The 25,000-nt window shown below is 40.9% G+C and overlaps 1 protein-coding gene across 1 annotated transcript in view; it reads right to left on the reverse strand.

The window, feature by feature from the left end:
- The window catches only part of LOC139917817 (uncharacterized), a 74,643-nt gene that overhangs the window by 38,324 nt on the left and 11,319 nt on the right, over positions 1-25,000 (reverse strand). The window contains exons 2-8 of the mRNA XM_071907016.2: positions 16,758-16,844; positions 14,508-14,591; positions 12,594-12,824; positions 5,334-5,555; positions 5,143-5,303; positions 4,527-5,085; positions 4,140-4,496 (exon numbers count right to left, since the gene is read on the reverse strand). Of these exons, the coding sequence (XP_071763117.2) occupies positions 4,140-4,496; positions 4,527-5,085; positions 5,143-5,303; positions 5,334-5,555; positions 12,594-12,824; positions 14,508-14,591; positions 16,758-16,844 (1,701 nt within the window). The remainder of the gene's footprint in view (positions 1-4,139; positions 4,497-4,526; positions 5,086-5,142; positions 5,304-5,333; positions 5,556-12,593; positions 12,825-14,507; positions 14,592-16,757; positions 16,845-25,000) is intronic.

The following is a 25,000-nucleotide window of genomic DNA, read 5'->3' on the forward strand; positions in this document are numbered from 1 at the left end:
CAAAGTCCCATGAATTTTGCTTGGCTGTACTGTAGCAAGACCAGAGCATTTAGAGTTCTGTGTCGATCAAATCCAGCACTGAGGGAGGGGCAGCCGTAGTGCAAAGTATGCACCCTGGGACAACTTAGTGCCAACTGAATAGACAAAGTAGATTCTGCTGTCCTCTGCAGCAGAAATGGCCTTTCAACAAGAAAAGAGACCCAGGCAGACTTAAAGCAATGAGAAGAATGGAAGGGCTGCAGAGTTTCACTAAGGATTCCTAGTGATTTCTGCTCATTTAGACAGCTGGGAGAGAATCAGATCTGTGGCAGTTGAAGAGTCACTAAACCCCAAACCCAAACGTGTGTAAAGCCTGACATCTACTGGTAAAAAGCATGCTACTGAAATGGCCATCTGCTATTGGCTGATCTTTGGTGCCAGGTGATGTCACTACCTGTTGTACTCTGGCACCAAAGATCAGCCAATAGCAGATGGCAAATTCAGTAGCATGCTTTTTACCATTAGATGTCACCTGGTGCAGTGTCTTCTCCTATTATTAATAACACAGAGGCTCCACAAGGGAGCACCATTTCTCCAGTTTTATTTACCCTCTACACAAATGAATGTACAAGCAACACATCTGATCATTTTACTATTAAATTTGCTGACGACACCACAATCGTAGGTTTGATTCAAGATGATGATGAAACCAGCTATTGTGTTTTCTATTAGTTTTCTTTATGTGAACACCAAGAAAACAAAAGAAATCAATGTCCACCAACAAATAAATATCAATAGGGAGGGCATTGAACTAGATGAATACAAATATTTAGGAACTATAATGTGTGTGTGAGGGGATGCTGCACCTTACAATGTGTAGAGCACTCTAATGATGTGTGATATGATATGATATAATGTCGGGCTGTCCTGTTGTCCTGTTAGTGCTGTCATTATAGTTGTTGTCATTGTAGTTGTCTGTTTATTTGTCTGACGATTGTATGGCACATGACAAATTTTTCGAAAGGACCAATAAATATCTATCTTTACACACATTTGGGTTTGGGGTTTAGTTACTCTTTAAAGGGGCGCTTCACTGGAAAACAATGCACTGGAAGACATGTTTGTTTTCCAGGTAATGCCATCCGGAGGACACTTGAGGACATGTAGTGCTAAAAACAGCTCAGTAAAATGATGGAAATTATGCAATGTATTCATTCATTCATTTGTTTTCTCTAACTGCTTAAACCTTTTCAGAGTCAAGGGGGGCTGGAGCCTATCCCAGCATGCACTGGGTCGAAAATGACAGCGATAATGATAGAACAGCAATGCCTTAATTGTCACTGACTGATAGTCGACGCTGAATATAAAAGTTGCTTGCTGTTTCCATGAAACAGACTGACAAGACACAGGTTACAGATAGATTTTTAAGCCTTGATACAGCTGAGATAATTTGCCCCTCAGCATCATCCATCACTTTTAAAACCACCCAGAAATGTGTTAATCAGAATAATGAGATAATGATTTACCATATAACACCAAAAGCGATTGAGATGCCCTGCAAGGACCCAAGTGAGGAGTTAATACAAACTGAAAAAAAAGAGAGAGCTGACTTACCTTTTGTGCAAGGTCACATCATCGGTGGAAGTATGAAAAAGAAAAAGGGGGGAGAAGGAGAGAGAGAAGATAATTTTCAGTCACTTCAGCATCACTCTTACTGCATTAAGCCTATACCCTGCAATCAATCCTCCGACATCAAACCTAACAATGCCTCAGTGTTTGAACATCTAGCACAAAAAGTGAGCCGCGTATGTGCTTCATAAGTCCAGGAATTTATGGAAATTCCAGGACATTTTAGAGATTTGACACATACGCAGGTAGAAGGCCAGTGTGAAGGACTTGGTTAGTAAGTGCCAGGCCCATCTGAACGCCTACAGTAGCATAATTTGAAAGCCAGAGCTACTGAATCGAATTCAATGAATTGTTATTTTATTCAAATCAATTATTTTAAGCGCATTTACAGTGCATTTCACAATCAGTGTCGTGTAAAAGTTGGGTTTTAGTAGTGGAAGAGGGCTCAGGAGAGGTATAGAGAGAATCACACTGGAAAATAACAAAGCTTCATTCAGCAGGACGGTGGGTAACTTAGATAGCCAGAGACAAACCAGTGCTCAGGGTTGAAACCCAGCATTACCAGGAGAGAGAAGAATTAAAATGAAGGAGCAGAGGTACTCATCTCAGGGTTTCCCCCAGTGTATCAGAGGCTAAGTGGGCTGATTTGCCTCCTCAGCTAGCCTGGACATTGGAACAATAAATCAGAAGTACCTAACATTACTAGTTAGATAGTTAGGCTTCGGCGATATCCAAAATTTAATATCGCGATGCTGCCCCGCCAAAAAATCGCAATATACAGTATTAATGGTGGGGCGGTTGTTTATTTTATTTCATATTTTTTCCGGGTTTTTTTTTGGTATCTTATTTTATTTTGTATTTTATTCAAATTTGCGATACTCGCGATACTCAATATTATCGAATATCGGCCCAAGCCTACTGCGTGCGGAGAACCCTGATTACATAGTCATGTTTTCAAATCTCCTCAGATTTTAGCCTTGCGCAATAAGATCTAATTATGAATAGTTTGCAGTTCTGCCATTATGTTGCCATAAATGCAGCACCAGGCCCATGTCTCATCTCTCACATCACCTAATAACTGTTCTGGGGGAAACCCTGTCATCTGAGTGGGGTTATAGTTTGACATTTGGGATAAGATACTAGGGAAAATGATAGGAAGAGCTGATTCGAACCTGGACTTGGATTTGCACAGGAAGAAAAAATAGATTTTTGACCCTGTACACCCAGACTGGATCTTTACATTGCAGGATCAAGGTTAAAAATCAAGTTTTATCTTCCTAAGTAAATCTTGCCATAGAAGCAGAGCAAAGTCACTTGAGAGTCCACATAATAATCTAATTGGACTGTTATACGAAGTGGTCAAAGCTGGGTTTGGGGACCCCCATAATTGCTTGGATAACACAATAAAGCTTGATAGCTTATTGCCATTGTGGTCTTTAGTGGGTAGGGTTTGCTGGCTTTCCTGGCTAAACCTGAAAAACTTGTCCCATCTGGGTCATGTAGAGTTAAAAATTGCCATTTCCATTCCTATGTTGTAGAGGAAGGTCACTTATGAGTCTCTCTATATACGATAATAGTGCTGTAAATTAATAATACTGTATAGACTGTTACAATAGATACACACAAAGAGGTGAACAAGCCCAATAACATAATTGTGTAATTTGTCTGTCTCTGCAGTCGATAACCTGTAACATGGTAAAAATTAAGAACTTTGTAATGCTAACAGGCTTTGACAGACTGGTAGCATTGCTGGTAAGTTAGCTTTACCCTGCATGGACCCAGATGGTCTGTGTGTATCTATAGACAGAGAGGAGATAGTGGGCAGCTAAACAGGCAGTTAACAATCAGATGGGAGACAGTTGGAGCAAGCATAGATAATAGAGCTGTTATAAGCAACAAGTAAAGTAATAAAGTTGTTAGAATAATAATAATAACAATAATAATAATAATAATAGAGCAACACAGATAGCCAGGCAGAGGGGAATGAAATCAGACAATGGCAATTATCAGTTTACCCTTGCATGGTAGTTTCTAGGGCCCGACCAATACAGGACGTTTGGGTCCTATACGGATGCCAAGGAAAATTAAGATCTAATATATCTAGACAATTTCTTTGGTAGTTGTGTGAAATGAAAATGTCTCTTTGTAGAGATTCCAAGTATTTGTAATGGAAACAACGGGCTACACAGCTTTGTGTCTAGAATTATTCATTTTCATCAAGATCAAGATCAAGATCTGTTGCAGATGTGGAATATCTTAAAAATTAACTCCGGGTATAATATAAGCCATTTCCCATTTATCTGTCGGGCCCTATTTATTACAAATATAATTACATAAAGGAAAGGACCAAACACCAAGCAGGCCTGGTACTCAATCCACAGACAGAGAGCCATGCAATTAAAGAGTCATACACCCCCCACAGAAAGACAGCCTACTGGTAGCAATAGCTATTTCTTCCTATCCTAGCCTACAGTGACTTCTGTTTAAATATAGCCCCCTCATTATCATAATCTTCCCTGTAGTTCACCAACCTTCCAGCGGGGGGAGCGGTGGCGGCGAGGAGTCCTGGTGCTCTGAGTGTGCAGGGAGAGAGGGAGGGGCTGCAGGGGCGATGGAGGGAGGGGGAGTGGCTGTCGAGCTAATGGGCGTGGCTACACTTGTGGTGGGAGTGTCTGATGGAGAAGGGCGAGTGGCGTCACTTTTACTGGGAGTGGCTGATGAGCTGAGGGGCGTGGCTGAGGTTGTAGCGGGGGTGACTGTGGACGCGAGGGGGGTGGTCTCAGTGGTAATAACGGGAGTGGCTGCACTTGTATCGGGTGTGGCTGTAGTGGATGTGGGTGTGACCAAGGGGACAAAAGGCTTGGCGTCAGGGTTGAGGGTCGATCCGACTGCAGTAGCAGAAAGGTGTGTGTCTGCACCAGTTAAGGGGGACGGGCTGGTGGACAAAGCGGAAGTAGGAGGAAGGTCTGGAGTGCTCTTGGACGGTGGCGAGGAGGGATGGATAACAGAAGAGACTTGTGAAGCAGGGGCGGTGGTTTCTGGTGGGGTGGTCTTTGTAGGGGGAGCGGTAGCAAGGGACGGGGTGTTGGTGATGGGGGTGGTGGTCTGGGAGCCAGGCGTGGAGGCCGGGGGCGTCTGGAGGACTGAATCCAGGAAAGAGAAGGTCTGGGAGACTGGGCTCAGATTGTCCCCTGTCATTAGCGCTAGGCTACCGCTAACATCCCCGGGTAAACTAGCCTTGGTGGCCGCATTGGCCGCTAAGCTAACATTAGCTTCAAGTTTGCCAGTAGAGGAGAATGGAGAATCTTTAGCTTCGTTTGCGATTTTAACGTCTTTAGCGGACACAGCGAAATCGTCCACACACATGGGCTCGTAGGAGCGCGGTGGAGATTCTGTGTCGTTGCTAGCATGGGAAGGGTTGGTGAAGCTTGTGGGGATTTGGGAAGGGGCAGAGGGCACAACAGGGTTGGGGCTGGGCTTTGGGTTGGGCTCCAGAGCTTTGGAGTCAGCAGCTGTACCCCAGTTAGGAACGACTGTAGCCGGTGTGGGAGAGGCAGGCTGCTGGGGCGCTCCCCACTCCTCTGGAAGTCTCATCCGACTCTTACCCTTCCTCCCCCTCACTCTCCCCCCTCCTCCCCTCCCTCTGATCTCCCACTCCCAGCTCTCCTCCTCCTCCTCCTCCTCCTCTTCCTCCCCTCCTCCCTTCTCCTGCGAAGAGGCGGGACTTATCGTCCCGTGCTTGTCCGATTGGCCGACGTTATTCTCCACTTCCTGCCTATCCAAGAAGTCGTAGACCTCGTCGCGGCCCTTCCTCTTCTTCTTCCTCCTTCTCTGCTGTTGCTTGCCAACCTCTCCCCCTGGCCCCGCTCTGTCAGGGCTGAGGGTTTCGGAGGTGGAGGATGTGGGACTGCTGTCGTCCATTGAGCCGCTGGGAGAGAGGATGGGAGCTGCCGAGGGGGAGGGTTTTATAAGAGGAGGAACCAATCACATACTGTGTCAGAAAATCACCTGCCAAAAAGCTATCAGATTGTGGTTACCATAGGCGGCCCCTGACCATAAGGGATGCATATCTTGAAGACAAAAGAAAAATATCACCATTTCAGACTTCCTTTGTTGTCAGTACAGTCACTTTTGCCAATTCAGGTTTAGGTCTTCTAAATTGTTTGCTGTCTCAAGGCAGTAGGTACTTGTAATGAGTCTATAGTAGTATAGTACTAGTATATACAAAACTAGTGACAAGTTCAAGTGACAGTTGGAGGTAGGGTAGGCTGCAGATTGTATAGGCAATTCACAGATTTTCTTGTAAATAGAGATTAGTTAGTAGTAGAGATGAATTCCCTATAAGTGAAGGTGGACTACTGATTTGTGGTGCACAGTTCTTTTCACTGATTAAAATCATAATTTCTGTTCCTGAATAAATCCAACCATAGGCCTAGCGCATAGTTAATGCAAGGCGCACATATGCTAATGCAGGTTGCCAACATATGCTAGCTCTCTGCTGACTTAGTACACGCATGTCGACCAACTTCCTTGAGCCCTGACTGAGGTTATAAACTGCTTATCCACATGGGGGAAGCAAAGTCACTAGTCTGAGAGGGGTATTTAAAAATGGCTACTGCAGAGGAATGTCTAGTTTAATATAGACTCAATCACCACCAAAAAAGGAAAAGTTGGAAAGAAGATGGTACGTGTGTTGTTTAAATAGGTCGAGAATGCTAGATGGGGAATTTTTGCCCATGCGGAACTTTGATGAAGAGAGGCATTTCCAATATTTTCTGATGTCAGCGGCAAAATTTGACAGCATCCTTCAATGTATTGCCTCTGATTAGCCATGACAAGAACCAGTACAATCCAGTGGCTGGCTGTCACACTGAGGCACTCGGTGACTGGGATCAGTCAACAGGCATTAGCAGCTAGTTACAAGTTGGGCACTATGATGGTTGTTGGAATGGTTTTACACCAAAAACTACTACTTGTTCATTTGTAGTTGCTCATTTAGCAATATTTGCATTTAGCGGCTCTACCTGAAACATGACATTGCAACATGCGTTAGCGTTAGTCTTGCGGTTGGACTGCACATATTGCTACGCAAGAATACAAGAAATGTCCCTTACATTGCCTTTTGCATTGTTGTGTCTGTTGCTTGTGTAGACGATGTAATGACCCTAACCCAAGTTAAAAAGTGGATGGGTGGTTCCAGCCATAGTAACCATAGTCTGACTGCTTTTTGGCCCGTTTTTGGCACAACCCCTTGAGCATTTTCACAAAATATCTGACGTATGTGATGGTGCCTGCTTTTATAAATGCATTCGACCAGTGATTTGGGCTTCTTTTACTCACCTGTTATAGACTTTATAGGTTTTAGTCAAGATTATTTTGAATTGAATGCGCATAATCAATTTATATTGGGACAGATATTTTTTAGTGCTGCTTTATAGCAACTTCTGAGGTGGAAATTGGGCTCATGGTAACTTTGCTGTGATTTATCTGATACAGACTTCTGGTCTGATTCTGGTGGTCATTCTGCATCACTCCCAATAAATATTTGCTTGAATTCAATTGGCGATGAATACTGGTTCAAAGATCCACTGGCTGTTACTGGTTGAAGGGATTCTACTCTTAATGTCTGTGGAATCTGATGGGCAGAATACATTATGTTTATAACTTGGTGAACAGCTCGCAAAAACAACTCAATGGATGGGAGGGTGACATTTTTCAGAGAATGAAGGCAGATCACGATTGTTTTGTAACTTGTGATCAAGTTAACAACTTGGTTAACAAGTACTGTTGGAATTGATTCAAATCTTGGCAATAAAATGCACAAAATGTAAGGTCATATCACGAGAATTCTCAATTTTGGATGGATTCTGAAAAAATAATATTGTGGTGTAAGGCAGTAGTTTGTATTGTGTCAATCAAGCAGTTAATCTGGTGTGATTCTCTCTTTCTGAGAAGAGTTAAGTATGATTCAACGCTTATCATCATCATCATCATCATCATCATCATCATCATCGTCATCACCACAAGGGCCAGGGAGAAGCGCTGGTCATGTGTAGGGAGCAGGCACACGCAGCAGAGCAAAACAAACACACCTGAGTCTGGGTGCACTTGAGCACTGAAGCAGCAAGCATCCGGTCGACCTCAACAAGTTCAATAAATCAAGCGCACCTCAAATAAGGGTCTAACATGTATGATAAGAAACAACTGCAGGCAGGTCTGAATTATGGAAATGAATGGATCAATGTCACATTGCATGGCTTCAGTACAAAATCAAAACTAACTTCACATACACACACATGCTAAAATGATGCAAATTAACACATGAAAGACACATGGAATGGATTAAAAACAAATCACAAAACGATGACACATATGCATGCAAGCTCAACAACATATATACATATATAGACAAACACATTACAATTACATTCAAACACATCACAGCAGGCACAGAGTATGATCCCTTTTTTTTTTGTCTTTGGTTCCCACTATCTTTTTTTGGTGATGAAGTCATCCCAGTTGGTTATGCTATATTCTCTGAAGCCATATTCCTAAATTTTTACTGACGTGCGCTTAATCAGCTCAGAAAGAATGAGAGAGAGAGAAAGAGACAGAAAGATAGATAGAGAGAGAGAGACAGATTGGGGGATGGAATACGAAAATAAGACTCTCTGACCAATACCCCCTCTGTCTGCTCATCTTTTTCTCCGCCTGTCTCGATTTTCATTTCTCAGTCTCAGTTTTCATCATTCGGTCCCCTCCCCCTCCCCCCCCTCCCCTCCTGGCCTCTCTTACATCACTGGATATTAATGTGAATCTAGATAAAGGTGCATTCCCCTCTAAATCTGGCACCCTTCACCCGCATTTCTAAATTGATTGAAGCTGCTATTTTCTCCCGGTGCCCTTCGTTGCTCTCGCAGCTATAAACAGCTCTCGGAAGGGAAGATGCAGGGGCATTATCATCTATATTTAATGTGATAAGGTATTTAATGGGAGTGCATCTTAATCTGGAGTCTGGCAAGCTGCCAAGAAGAACATTATTGCTGCAGCGTCGGTTGTCTCGAACACAGAAATGCAGCAGCGGAAGAGGTGAGGCAGAGAGAGATGATAAAACCTATCGTCGGTGTCCTGCAGAAATCTTGTGTCTCCAAAAAGTTGTTTTTTTTCAGAAATCAAGAAATCTTACAAAGCAATATAAATTATGTGGCTTGGTCCCAAGTGCCAAGAAACGTGTTCATCAAGTGGGAGACAATACATGTTGTTATGTAATTTAATTTAATTACTGTTATTAAAAATAGTTAAATGCAGTTGGTATTAAAAATGGCAAACTGGTCTGAGATTTGCAGATCTGCAGGGCACCGATGATACTGAATCTCACACAAGCTCTTGTGTTTTGCATATTCCTGCTGTCAAATGAAAACTTCTTAAGTGATTTTCTAATCTTAAATCTAACTCTAACCCGGTGTAAAATCATGAATCATGAATCATTCATGAATTCTCAAAAATGGATCTGTTTTTCTTATATAGTTCTGTTCTACATGAAACCCATTCAAAGCCCTCTGTATAATTTTTAAAAAAAGTACAGTGTTAGTCTTAAAATCATTTTAATCATTTCTGAAAAGCTGATTTTTTTGAGACACAAGGTTTCCATCAGACAGCAACAATATTAAATATTCTGGCTTCTGACACAAATAAGCTGCAGCATTGTTGAGCCAAACAAAAGCCTAGAGAGATGGAATTGAATTTGAAATCTGTGGAAAGAATGATTTTTCTGTATTAAAGTTTGTTTTCAAGCTTCATTAGATACCCGGTGAAGAGAGACAGGAACAATGGGACAGAGGGGGCAAGACATAACAGATGCCATGACTCCAAACCCATGACAACAAACATGTTAATCTTATTGTCTCCCAACAGGAATGAGCTGCTCATTATTTGACCAAAACAAAAACTTAAAGAAAGAGAAATTAACTTAAAATAATACTAAACGGATGATAAGATTCAATGTATTTTTGTCATCTGAATATTTTGTTAAAATGTCTTCCATTCCCCAGGGATCCTGATTTGTATTAAAAAATATATTCTAATAAAAACAAGTGAAACAGATTCACTTGAGTCTAATAAACTTAATGAAAATCGAGCTGCTAAATATATAAACTTCAGCTTAAGTGGGATCTGTCCAAGGAAAATGTGATTCAGCATCTGTCCAAGAGTTAGACTTTCTTACTTTCGGCACTGCTGACGAAATGCTGTCTGGTTCTGCTGATGTGCAATATCAATGCATGATGTGTTTTTCACGTTGGTTTGTTATTATGGATCAAAATAAAGGAAGAATCAGCTGAGTTCCACTAAGTACAAATAATGTCAACAATGTTTTCCTGAACGTATGATATCGCATGATCGTAAGTGATGTTATTTAATGTCAAACGTAGCCACAAGTAGCATCCTTGTGCGATAGGAGGATGGGATCACAGAACTACAGTTACAAGACGTAACTACTATGTTACCGCCTGTGCAGCTTGGACTCTTACAGTGAGAGCTTCCAAAGATACAAATGGCCTGGGGCAAAAAAGAATGTTAAACTATTAAGCTACATTGTAGCAAGTTACTGAATGCACTGTCCTGTGCATAGCTTATCTAAAATTTCATGTTTTGTTGCCACTAAGTGAGGTCAAGCTAAGATGGAAAACAATAGTAAAAAATACTGATTAGCACATTAATGCTGATTAGCAGACTTGCCATTGTTGACATGGACTCTGGTTGATATTTCCACATTTTCAGTATGTTTAGAAATTATTTTTAGCTAACTTTATGCCAGCTAGTTATATAAAAGATTGCACTAATCACAGTGGTAATAGGCTAAAAGCTGTCTTTTTTGTCCAACCCTTTGTTTTGAAATATGTATTTGAGGGTTGCAACAGTTAGATAAAAGGCAGGATTTGCTTGTCTAAAGCACATATTTCACTCTTCACTGTTGTGACCCAAGTTATGCAACGAGGTCGGTAGATTTGCAGCAATCTCTGCAGGTATTGTGTGTGATGCTAGAGCTGCTGTCTCATTTTCATTTACTAAATCCAGAAGTTTAAAATAGCAACATGTGATTATATCACTACAGTCTTCTCACTAAGAATTTCATGTTTAATTGGAAGTTATTTTTGTGGTCAAACAAAAATAACTGCATTTTTCATTTTGCAAAGAGTGAATGAAATGAGTGGCGCCGCTTGCAGCAGCATAATACAGCCATGACCGCTACTTGATCCTCCTTCAAATCATCCCCTGATCTCTATGAGAAAGATGAAGTCTGTTGAATAGTCCTACAGTACATTGCCATCTCTGTCGCTGATGCAGCATTTCAGCCCCGACTGATATTGCACTAGAATAGTAACCGTTACATAACAACCAGCTAGCACCGCTAGCTGGCTTTTAGCTAGCAGGGCTATCTTTAGAATGGCAACAAAACAGACAAGAGTAGTCCGGCTAAAAAATAAAACCCTCAACAAGACCTGGCTAAGGGATTGAATCTTTGATAAGTCCAATCTATGTAGAAACTTAGATATTGAGAGGTTCTTTGAAATTAAGGATCAGTTGAGGACTACATCTGTCCTCGGCTGTCCTCACTGCCCATTTTTCTTTTCTATAGCTTTTAGATTGGGAGGAGTCAAGTTCTAACTGAATGTAAGATGTATTTAACATTATATATTGAAATTATTAAGTAAATATTTACAATACTGATTAATTCTAGTATCATGAACTGCCACTGTCACCAATTGTGGGGAAAAATTCAGCCACTCCCAAACTTCCAGCAACCACAGGCTGAAACTGAAGTTCTCATTTATCCTACATGCCATAAACCACATTTATGTGACAAATAAATAGTTTCATGTATGTATGTATCTGTATGTTTTAATTACTGTATGTAATGTGTTGTACAGTATGTCTTGCTGCAAAGCAAAAAGTCTTGAATTTGACCTGACTAGCATCTTTATTAAACTGGCTGGGGTTACCATTACCATTGGGGGTTAGATTTACTTTTTTAGAGCTATGTCTTTTTGTGGTGGTTTTACATTTTTAGGATCTTGCTTTTCTATGTATGCATTTCTACATTACAACTGTTTTTGAAATACAGCTTTAGGGCCCAATTATGCAGGAAGGCTGAACAACGCACGTCTTTTTTGTTGAAGCCTTCAAAGCAAAGCAGCCTGCTGTGTTGCTGTGTTGTTGTTGCTAGGCAACCACAGGATCAGCTGACGATCAGCTGTCAGTCACTAAACCAGCATGTTGATTATCATAAACAATAACAATTCATGATAAAAAGTTGCCAGATATTTTGAGTGCAGCACAAATTCTCCTCCAAGCTGCTGTTTTCTGTTTAGATCTTGGTAACTCTATTCGTCAGTGGAGAAAAAACTGTGATGTCAGGCGCCTTTCAGCTCCGAATTGAACTTGTTTTCAACTCAGACCAGAGCGGAAAAGCGCGAGGTGTCCAGCAACACACAAGCAGCTCTTACAACGCTTCACCTACATTGAAAACGACTAGAAAAGGCCGCCCTCTGCTGCTAAAAACACATCCTGTATGACTGGGTCTTTGCTCTTCTCCTGACACCACCCTCCCCTGCTGCCCTGTGTGAGAGATCCAAGCCAACTTTCTACAGCAGGCAAATAACAAGATTAGTACTGGATTTTAGATTTCATCATGTTTTAGCAATCTGTTCATTGAATAGAATGCATTTCTCAATTCGGGATGGGGCTGTAAAGACTCTAGCTCCACCCTCCCCTGTTACTCTGTGTGAAAAATTCAACCAACCTTCTGAAGTACATGAAAAGATCAGCACGACTGCTTAATGGACCTGGACCCCAGGGTGTGAAATATATGTACTCAAGTGTAATTCAGCCTGAAAGATACAGCTGCACTCCCTCCTCTCTCTCCTCTCTTCTGACTCCTCCCCTGCTGCCCTGTGTGACACATCCGACCGACCCCCTTCTGGTACCTGGAGAATGATCCATAGAGTGTAATCCGGGGCCACCAGAGGAAAACGGGTCACTGGGTTTAAACGGAGCGCTACCGCTGGTGTTACTGGTGGTTTTGGGTTCCGAACCGAACAAGCCCAAACTCTTCTGGGTGTCCATAGCCGAACCCATGACAGACTGGCCCAGGCTGGAGCTCATACTGGTCTGGAAGGGTGGCAGGCTGGTCCCCCCCATGCCAGACTGGGAGAATCCTGATGGGGAGAAAGAATACAGACAGAGAAATACATTAATAACAGAGAGATATTCATAACACTAACCCACCAAAAGCATTAGCCATGTTACCTATTGCTCCGTTAATAATCTAATAGTTGAATTCTGTGCATTGTTGTTATGTTGAAATACATGAATTACTTTGCATCAGTCACTCATACTACGACTATTAATATTGCAATTCTGATATTACAATGTATGATACTTGACCTACCATTGCATATTGCATTGTTTCACTATGTTGTCTTGTGCATAGTTTTGTGTCTTATTGCCTAAGTTTTACTATGAATGCTCAGTGAACTACTGTTACATTGTTGCACTGTTTCATTTTGTATTGTTTCATATTTATTCTTCTTTTGAATGCATCATGACACAAAGAAAAATATTTCACTTTCACTGTGTAATGTGTACATGTAATGTGTAAGGTGGAATGACACAGCTGAATTTCTTTTATTTTGAAAATATATACATAATGCATATATAAATATAATACATTACTATAATGCATATACAATGTATATAATGTATATACAGTATATAATACATATAATACATTTACTCCAGTTACTGTAATTGAGTAGCTGTTTTATGTATTTGTACTTTTTTTAAAGTCAGCAATTTGTACATTCTAAGGAAGACTAAGTAACTTGTACTTAAGTACGTTTTTGCTCTAGTATTGTACTTAGCTACATTTTAAATCCCATCCATTAGAGTACAAATTCTGTAGGGTCTAGCCTACATAAACATCAGAAAGCGGACAATCATAAATTGGCCAATTGTGGAGCCATTCACAGTGAACAGTCAGTCAGCAAAGAAGAGAAGAGTAATCTGTCTTTACTTTGTGCAGAATTGCATGGGAAAGATCACATCTAACAACGTTCTCTTTTCTAAAAAGGAACTCAGTAACTTTTACAGTGAGTATATTTTAAATGAGCTACTTTTTACTTTTACTTATGTAGATTTTTACACCAGTACTTTTACTTATACTTGAGTAAAATATCAGCGAAATACATAACATACGAGCCATTAGAAGCTAAAAGTCTTGTAACATGGCTGTAATTTTGTCTATTAATTGAGCATTATAGTAGAATTATAGTCATTATAGTAGTATTGAGTTATAATTTGTGCTGGTAGCAACATTCATACCGCATTATAAATAATTGTAAATATCCTCATTATACATAATAGATATGAGCATTGAGTAGAAAAGCCCATTATTTTTTGTAAGTAATTTTGCTTGCTAGCTCTTGGGGAAAAAATGGGAAAAAATGGCCCACGGAGACCACAGATTATTAATGCTGGTGGTTGACTATTAAGTCTGACTATGAAATGACTATGAGTCTATGGAATGATATGCTGGTGTACGTGTCAATGTGACATTCCATCAAAAATGAAAGTTTAAAACATGATTGCAGCTGTGTGACAGAGTGATAACAATCAAGCGGACAATGAAGAAAACAAAAAGAAAGAAAGTTGAATAAAGATAAAAGCCTACAAGGTCGACCAATCCGAGAGAGACAATTTGATGAAGGGCTAAGAAATGTAGAGAAAGAGTGGTGGAGAGGTGGAAAAATTACAAGGAGGACCTCATGCAGCGATTCACATGTGATGCAGGGATAGTAAACAATGAAAAACGAGAGAAGAAACGAAAGAGTAGAGTGGACCTAGCAGTGAGTCAGGCATGCTGCTGTCCTTTGTCTTATTCTGGCTCCACTGATCTGACATCCCTCCCATCATGGTCATAGGACCTGAGGAGAGAGAGAGAGAGAGGGAGAGAGAGAGAGAGAGAGAGAGAGAGAGAGAGAGACCAAGACAGACAGGGAAGTAAAGAAAGAGAGAATGGGAGAGGCAGAGACAGAGAGAGAAAGAGAGAGAGAGGGAGAGAGAGAGAGATAGAGAGAGAGAGAGAGAGAGAGAGAGAGAGAGAGAGCAAAGAAAAATGAGAGGGTTGAGTGAAAGTGAGGAAGAGAGGGAGGGAAAGAAAGAGAGAGGGAAAGGTTGGAGAGAAGAGAGAGGGGGACGAGAGGAGGAGCGGTTGGTGGACAGGATGATGGAGTGATGTAGAGTGAAAAAAACAACGGGAAAGAAAAAACAGATGGGAAAAGAGAGAGGCAGATGTCAGAGCTGATCAGAGCCGTGGGTTGACACCGACACACCGCATCATCTCACCAATCAATCAATGCATTGTGTATTGAGATTAGTTTGACTGCATGGGGCCAAGGTTGGGCACAGAATCAGATGAGGGAGGAATTAAACAATAAATAAACAAAGTCGATCCTTTTTTACCTGTCCCTGTTCTAATTGGTCATGAATTTACTCTTCCATAGCTTTCCATTTTATTCTGTTCAATTCCTGAAAAATGAGTTTGCCTTTGCCCTGATATAAAGTTCCATGACTTTTCCATAACTTTTCATAATAATGTCAGACTGCTTCCATGACCGAAAAACGCTCTTCCTCCCTGTGTTTGTTTTCCAGCTCATAAAAGTTAAAAAGGGGTAAACAGTCTGGTTTCCACTCCAGTTGGCCTGAAAACCACCAAACGCAATGAATGTGTGAAACAAGTTAGAAAACACATTCTGGTATATTCATGTAAAGCGACCCAGATTCTCTGATATTTCCTGACTTTCCTGACTCAAATTTCCATATTTCATTACCAACTTTAATTTCTGTAACAGCTCAAAGCAAATCACTCACTTTCACCAGTGTGGAAATTTTGCCCAAAAGTAATAATGGGTTGAGGACATTTACAAGCTAGATTTCTCTGTTATTTGAATTTCATGCATCAAATAAATTTCCTTTTTACTTTTTCATAAAATTCAGACAAGAAATCACTTTGCAACAAAAATGTGAAAAAAGTCAAGTACAGCACCAGTACAGACAGAGATGGCAAGTGAAGTTTTTGATTGTCAATATGATTGTATGATTTATTACATTAAAACTGAATTTGCTATTTGGACATATGCAACATCTTAAGTGCTTTAACAGGCTGAGTCATTATTACTGAGTCATACAGTTTGTCACTACTAGTTTTGAAAATACTAGTGAGTACTCATCCCAAGTTGTGTATACAACATAGAACACACGTTTTCTAAGATATCAAGTGTGTGTGCACACTTTTTTGCATCTTTCATTTCTGGTCAATGGCTGTTAGACAAGCAAACATGGCTGTAATTATGTGTGTGTGTGTGTGTGTGTGGGGTGAGGGGTGTTACAACGAGGATACAATCGAGGGTGTGTGTGATTTGCATGTGACATGTTCCATTACCAAAAGGAAGTAAACAAGTTGGGAAAAAGGATGCAAACGACGTACATTTGAAAACATTCACAAAACTAATATTTATGAGGTACAACATGTAGTTGTCATTTAGGCAACAGCAATGCACATTTAAGCATTTTTAGATAAAAGTTCAAATGAAAATGGTTGTTGACCAATCAGAAGCCAGGTGGTTGGATGAGGAGAGATTATTTTGTGGTTGTTTTCAATGCTTCAGCCAGTTACAGTACAAGTGTTTCAGTTATTTTGATACCAGTAAGCTATATTTCATTCTTATGATCTACATATCTCCTGTTTCTCCTTTATTTGTATAATCGTTTTCCCGCTGGGCTCCCTTGCTGTTGCTTCCCCTGCTTGTGGGGGAGTTGGGCTCACTTACCGAGCTGGAAAATCTTTATTTTCACGAGCCAATGTTGGCAGGCATGAATCTATTGGGATTCATCACTGAGCATGTGATTTTAGCAGCATGTGAGCATGTGATTTATTATTTTTTTGTCACAAAGAAATATGAGGTTTTGAGTCTTTTTTGTTGTTGTTTGAGTCGGCCCTCATAGGAAGTATTAAAGAATGACTGCAAAACACATACATACTAAATAAATATACATATACACTAAAAAAGTTGCACTCCCCCAACCCTCACCAGACAGGTAGTCAGAGCTGAAGGCGGGCTGTCCTGGCGGGTCCTGACGTCCTCCTGATGACATCATTGATGACATCATCCCGGGACCTAAGGGAGATAAACAACACATCATCACTGATGATGTCATTGTCATCATCAATGAACAAAAACATCGTGGACCAACGTTCTCATTAGACTGTGATATCCTTTTGATTTGAATTGCTTGGGAGGCAAGACAAACATCAGAGGAATGTGATGTTAAAGGTGCAATGTGTAGCATTTTGTGTTTCTCAAAATGAAGACTACATTTCCCATAAGCCCTGTCGCTTCCTGTCCAAAGAGGATGTTGTTCTCCCTCCCCCTTCCTGGTGTCGGTCCGTTTGTTTTGAGAAGAAGAAGAAGAAGAAGAAGGGGAAGAAGAAGCAGAAGAAGATGGAGAAAAAGAAGAAGATGGAGAAGAAGAAGCACAAGAAGAAGTAGAAGAAGAAGAAGAAGAAGAAGAAGAAGAAGAAGAAGGATACAAGACAATAACAGCCAATATGCATTCAGACAATGGTTCCCTGTTTTGTGCCATAAAGCAATCCAGCAAATTTCCTGCCAAATCTGACCTGGTGGCTCACAATGTAAAATATAGAGGCTGACAACCTTCTCAGTGATGGTCTCATTTGTTTATGGCAATTATACTAATGTCTCAAAATTAATGTGGTAATGATTTATTGCTGTTAAAATGCTACACATCACACCTTTAAAGTACCGTCTTCTCTCTTTTCTCATCTCTTCTCATACAATCCACACTGCTTTTACTGCCACTTAGAACAGCAAAAGGAAACGGACAGAACCACAGCAAAAAGGACAAGACAATTCTCATTCATATTTCTACAATATGGCTACTTAATTATGTTTAACAAGCCAGCTTTTCAAGGTTTACACTATTTACTCCACTACTGTTCCCTACATACACTAGGTAATATTATACCTTAAAAGTCTAGCATACATGATCTACATGTTTCTGTCCTACAGGCTTTCTTATAAAAGCTGCACCCAAATCTGTCTATCTGTCATTCTGCTCTATAAGCTGTTTGCTGATGGTCAAATGGGTCCCGGTCTCCAAAACCAGCCTCTACAGTGTGTGTGTGTGTGTGTGTGTTTGTCTTGACAGTGAGGCAAGCAGACACAACACGTTGCTGAAGGGACTATCGCCATGGTTACGCAACCAGGCGACGAGAGCATCTGCGGTTCCCTAGGCAACGCTCGCCGTCGGCGGACGTGTCTTGGAGGATTGATGCATGCGCAACACCCGCTGAAGCACACACATGTACACACACACACACATACACACGTACACATATATCACTAATAATAAAAAAATGCAATGTTTTATTATTATTAGAAGTAATAGTAGTATAAAAGAAAATAAATAATGCTAAGACACAGCACTAATAACACCAATCAAAACACAAAACAAAATGACAACAATTAATATATAGTATAACTGACATACATTTTTATGTATAACACTTTGCTTAAGTGCAGTGAAATAAAAAAATCTAACACTGATATTAACCACCAGCTAAAGTAAAGGGAAGACTTGCTCCATTAAGGCCGGAGGAGCAGCACAGAAATAGCACGTGACTATGTAATGGCAATATAATCATATCAATACAAGAATGCATTTAAATAAATAATAACACTATTGACTGAAAGTCTCTTTTAGTATTTCAGTCACCAGTTCACCAGCAAATTTACACTAAAAGCACAACTCAGCAACATTCAAAAATCATGGTATAACATAAAGTTAATATTCATGAGTTATGCTGTAACAGAAAATACATATTTCCTCAGGCAAGCAGTTCCAAGGTTTAAGGTCTCTTATTATAAATACTTGATCACCTCTTGACTTGAATCTAGTCTTTGGAACAGTCAAATGAGATTTGACTGTATGTTATGCTTCTGGATATTGTGAGTGAAGAACTCCACAATATAAGCAGAGGCTAATGCAGGATGGTTAAAACAGGAGTTATATGATCTTTCCTTTCAGTTCTAGTAATAACTTGTAATTATATAGAAGTAGAAGTCAAACAAGCATCAGGCTGGTCGGCTGCACATCCACAAACCAGAAAGTAAGTCAACGCATGAATTAAATATTTTGTACAGTGACTACAGTGAGTTTTTAAAGTCAGTCAGTGTAGTTTTACTCACTCCAATAATAATAATAATTCTGGTTCTTAACCTGATTAATCAAGTAACCTGGTTTTGGGTTGATGTATGTAAACATCATAACTGGGTTAGAAAAACCTGTGTAGGCTCATACTTCCAATTATGAGAACCTGGTGAAGATGCCTGGCTTATTCCCATATTAAATAGATTACTACAACATTACTACAACCCTTTCTCCTTTGCTTTTCAGTGTCTAATCTCAGACTCATACAGCATTATGAACTGGTTGGTGATAACGCACTGTCTCACCTGCCTAACTTATATCAGTCAGTGGCAAGGCTTCACTATAGCCTCCATAATGCTGCACTACTTGACAAATGTTTTCTTTGTGAACTCAAGCGTGACCGCCCTCTACCAGCACTCCCGACTCCGACAACTTTCATCCATAGTTGTCAGGTATTCCCTGCTGTCATCATCAGTACATTTTCAAGGTTGAGTGCATTTCCAGCAGCAACTACAGTCTGGCACTCTTGATGTCTCTGATTCATTATAGTGAAGTACAACAGCCTGTAACATCAGGTTATTTGTCAGAAGATTACTTTTGGGATCATAATTTCTTTCCCTTTACATTAAATAATCTACTATTTCTCAGTGAAAGAAGGATGGGAAATAGTCTGTTAAACAGCTTAAGCTTTACAGTAATAAGACCTTGCATGTAAACATAGCAAGAGTTTTTGCATGTATGTATCTGTCCATGGTCCTGAAAAATACTAGGGAGAGAGACACACACACAGAGAGAGAGAGAGAGAGAGAGAGAGAGACACACACACACACACACACACACACACATACACAAGCAACATGATTGTTCCCTGTTCAAACAGCCATGAAAATATCTTAAGTCCCAAATAAGATGTAAATGCAGCCAGGATAGATGTAGTGGTTTGCACTCAAGCTGAAAACCTGTTTTCAATAAAAATGTATTCAGCCAAAAATTATTTTGGCGCAAGGCCAACATCAGTGTAATGCCGGAAATCATAAATAATTAAGACGCATGCATTAAATTGGGGTGGGGAGCACTGGATCTAGTGAGTGTGAGTGTTTCTCTCTGGTTCTGTCCATCTCTGGGCCCTGAAGTGCATTTTAGATTCGACTGAGACCACACACACACATACACACACACACACACACACACACACACACACACACACACACACAAACACACACACACACACACACGCACACACAATCTGCAGAGTCATTCTGGCACCGACCGCCACAGGACCCGACATGACTTTCCCTTTCTTTCTGACTGTGTCTCGATTGCGACATCTCTCAATTTTTTTTCTCCTCGTCTATCTCTCCTTCTGTCTCATCTGTTTATCTCTCTAGATTTCTTGTTTTCTCCCTCTCTTTCTCCCTGTTTGCATATGCGAGATGTGATGGCGTTTCAAAGCCACGAACTTACATGAACATGGGATTCACCTGAAACTGCTGCTGCCACATATGTGTTTAAAGGTGCTACGTGTATTTTTAACGTCAATAAATCTTTACCGCATTATTTTTGAGACATTCGTATAATTACCGCAAACAAATGAGACCATTGCTGAGAAGACTGGCAGCCTCTACTCTGCATTTTACATTGTGTGACATCAAGCCAGATTTGGCGATTGCTTTATGGCACAAAACAGGAAGAGGGCGCTGTTCTTCCAGAGCAAACAGAGATAAAGCTAAAGAGTTTCTGGCAATGGAACATGGTGGAAGGAGTGAAAAACCGATGGAAAAATCATTTCCAACATGTTTATCCTCTTCAGTAAAGAGGAAAGAGAAAACATATGATGTCAGGGATCCTCTCTGTGACAAGAAGCAAAGGGGTTTATGGGAAATGTAGTCTTAATCTTGAGAAACACTTGCACTAACAATACCACTGGTGTGAGATAGAGGCTACCAATCATCTCCATCATTGTCTCATTTATTTACAGTAACTATACCAATTAATTTGACAATGATATATCGATGTTTAAAATGTTACTTGTAGCACCTTTAATATAACCATGATGCTATCTCTCCTTCTCTTTTCAGGTCTGTCTCTTTGTCTTTTTTTCCTCTCTCTCTGTCAGAATCATATTGATATTTAATGCAGGGACATTTCAGCCACATTTCACACACGCACACACACACACACACACACACACAAAGGCACAGACACAGGCACAGGCCCGCACACAAAACAACCCAGACAGTCAGACAGTCTTCCGAGGACAGCAGGCACTACCAACCCTCAAGGTCAAATCCCTTCTTTTTTTCAAACATTATTTTTTATGGCATTTCTGCTTCATCGGACTCGAGGCTCTTTAAAACTTTGGGCCAGGGGATCCGAGTCAAAACATACCGGAACATTTTTTTCATGCGGGGGACCCACAAAATAGCTTACAGTGAATGCATTAAAGGAATACGTCAACCTTTTTGGCAAATACGCAATTTGATCAGCCTGCTGTGGTGCTGCAAGATGACTGGTAGCAGTTTCATATCAGTTTGTTCAGTATATATTGCACTGCAAAGCTTTTCAGAAGATGTAAAGTTGGCTTGTATTTTCTGTTTTAGATTTCGACTGTTAAATCATGTTCAATCAGTATAGAAGGGAAGGAGACAGCCTAAAGAGGGATTTTTAAGGCTGGGGGCACGGATTGTGTGTGCACCATTTAGAGAGTAAATGGACAAGATTGGGTGATATAGTTGAAATCAATATCACGATAATCATAAGGATTTTTTTCGATATCGATATATATCACGATATGGCTCATGAATGCTAAATCACATGTTAAATAATCAAATTAATGTTCATCCCATTAAACCAAATGGTAATGTTAGGTGTGATGTCAAACAAAAGTGAAATGTTCAAATAATATTCCTACTATACCTCATTTTGTCAGTTTTTCAATCAAATTTGCTCGTTATCATCAATTTAGACGGCAGAATTGTGTCACGATATCTCAAAATCACCACATCATCACCATATAATTCCACTGAAAGTCAATAAACGATAATACTCAATTATTGCCCAGCCCTAGTTCAAGCTGGGAAATGAGTTTATTGAGGTCATTTAGGTCTGGCCAGTCAATAGCTTTACCCTTGAAGCCTAGGAAGTCGTCCTGGTCGTTGATGGTAGGACCTTCCTCTTACACAGGTTCAGGAGGATTGAAGCCCTGGCCAGCTCCCAGACTTCAGCATCATCACTGTTGATCATGTTAATGAGATGAGTCAAACTGGTAGCAGCATAGAGCCACTCCATACTCAGAACTCCATGTCCTCCTTTGCTTTGACTCAGGAATATAATGTCCTGAGAAGAGTGAGTGTTCTGCTCAGGCCACTTTCTGATCAACTAAAGAGTTTTATGGTTCAGGGTGCTGACTACATCCTGATATGGAAATATCGGAAAATAGTTTCTGATTTTATTGGAGCCACTTCTCTCATGGCATTAATGTCAACAGGTAGGGGTGAAAAGGACAATGCTGTGTTGAAATGTAACATGTGGGTTGTCGCTAATAGAGATGGGGGGGAACAAAGAAAAAGAAACACATCCTTTTTAAGAGTCCTGACAGAGCCTCAGACTTGCATTTCTTCACAGAGGTCAAAGTGCAGAGTTGTCAGCAGTGCGGTGCCTCTGCAGTGGTTTGGGGCTCAGTGCCTTGCTGAAGGGCACCTCTGCAGTGACAGGGTGCACCACAGAGGTAATACCAACCACCCTCCGGTCGCCAGCTCTCAGCTGGAGCACAACTTCCAGTTAATGCCAGTCAGCCTTTGGGCAACCTTTGCTGCCTCTATATATAGATAAACAGGCTGTGGGCCAGTCACAGTTAGGCAATAAGGTCATTATCAAATGGCTGTATTTACTGTCATTGCTCACGCCATGTTTAACAAGGCAACAGTAAATATGTCGTCCCCCATGAATGATGCAGTCCCCCTCTGGGCCAATCAGTAACGAATATGTCACCTTGTTTTGAGCTATAACTGTAGCGCCCCCCTTTGGCTAATCGGTGTAACTGTGAAAATGCCACAAGGCAGCGGTTACATGCATCATTGCTGCAGGTTTCGTACGAACGAACACATGAACAAACAAACAAGCTAATGGACATAAGGATCCATAGTCCTCCCCCGATTTCTCTTCCTTCCCTCAGTTATGGCACCCATGAGCAAAGTACCAAACCACTAACTGCTCCAGTGGAGCGGCTCAGCCTCCAACAGTAAAGACTGTGGTTGCACAGGCAGCTCTAAGTGTAATTGTGTGAGTGTGACAGAGGGCTTTACCGGAAACCTTTTTTGAACCCTTGTTGATCCTTTTCTGGATGAATAATAGTTAAAAAAGCAGGGTGAATAACGGTGAATAACCTTGTCCTTGGCCTGTCCCTGCTACCTGCCACCGGTTCTGTGCGTGTGTGTGAGTCTCGCTCTCTCTCTCCAAGGACAGTGGAGGTTAGTGTCAAACTACAGTATCCCATTCTCAGTGATAGCTGCCACTATCTCTGGAGACAAACAAGCACTTAGAGGGAGGGACAGGAGAGAGAGAGAGAGAGAGAGAGAGAGAGAGAGAGAGAGAGAGAGAGAGAGAGAGAGAGATGGGAAGAGACCTGGAGAGTGGTGGGGGTTGAAAAGTGAAGGAAGGAGTTAGGGCAGAGGATAGCAGAAGGATGGGAAAAGGGAGAGATTGAGAGGGAGCGAGGAGGGACAGATGGAGAGGAGGGAGAGGAGAGAGACAGCAAATGGAGGCACTGAGATCTTACAAGTCACAAAGGACTACGAGTAACAGCAGTTTTTTTTGTAAGACTACGTTTCCCACAAACCCCAGTGCTTCCTGCCACAAAGACAATGTTGCTGCTTTCCCAGGTGCTTACATAAAGCGAGGAGCAGGGGAAAGGAGGGAGAAGAGGATGGATGATGAACTGCATATATGGATGTTTGGATGATGGATGGAGGGAGGGAGGATCTTTCTCTAGAGAGGTAATGAATGATGCATAAACACGACGACATATTAAGGACTCGATACAGCAGCAGACAATGAAAGAGAAATAGAAAGAGTGAGAGTGAGAGAGAGAGAGACAGAGAGAGAGAGACGTAAGAGAAATAATTCTCTCCTATGGGTGTAAATGATGGTTTCATTCTCTCAGCCATTACGAATGGTACGCTCCATGTACTCAATAGTAATGGTGCAATCCCATGGCCATTAAACGCATATATTACATGATGCAAATCCTGTTACTGAGACTGATAGACTGAGAAATTGAGATGTTATCTCTGGGAATACCCTGACCTGGTTCTCATCTTACCTATAAAACATCTTTGGGTGATGATGTTTCTTCTCTTTCGCTGATTCCTCAAATATTATTGAAGTAAGTAAAAAATAACCACAGATAACAATAGACTACAAAGCTCTGATGGCTCAGACAAGTCCTATTGTTCATAATGGCGTCATGATAAGGCATGCTGGGCTTTTCAGGATGTCATTATGGAGAACAGAACCTGTGGAGCAGCAGCAGTGTGCATGCTGGGAACTTCTTGTTTCCAGAGCGAGTTTGGATACTAATATTAATGCTGTTTGTCGTTTGTTAGTATAGGACTCTTCCTTCTTCTGTCACTATGATGATTATCATAAACAAGTGAGACCATCACTGAGAAGATTGGGGGTTATGGGAAATGTGGTCTTAATTGGGAGAAACACTACCACTAACAATACCACTGGTGTGAGATAGAGGCAACCAATCGTCTCCACCATGCTTACAATAATTATACAGACAAATTAATTAATAATTAATTAATTTGACAATGATATATTGAGGCTCACAAATGCTCCACATAACACCTTTAAGTTCCCACTGTACTCCTATTGTAGGCAATATTGCTTTATTTGTCTGCTATTGAGCTAAAACTAGTTAGTTCTAGTTAGTCTTTTAGTTGGTCAGTCTGCCATCTGTTTGTCCATCAGTTTGTTGGTCTGTCTGTCTGTCTGTCTGTCTGTCTGTCTGTCTGGATGTCTGTCTGTCTGTCTGGATGTCTGTCTGTCTGTCTGTCTGTCTGTCTGTCTGTCTGTCTGTCTGTCTGGATGTCTGTCT

Source organism: Centroberyx gerrardi, chromosome 13 (genome assembly GCF_048128805.1).
Source record: "Centroberyx gerrardi isolate f3 chromosome 13, fCenGer3.hap1.cur.20231027, whole genome shotgun sequence".
Taxonomy (NCBI): Eukaryota; Metazoa; Chordata; class Actinopteri; order Beryciformes; family Berycidae; genus Centroberyx; species Centroberyx gerrardi.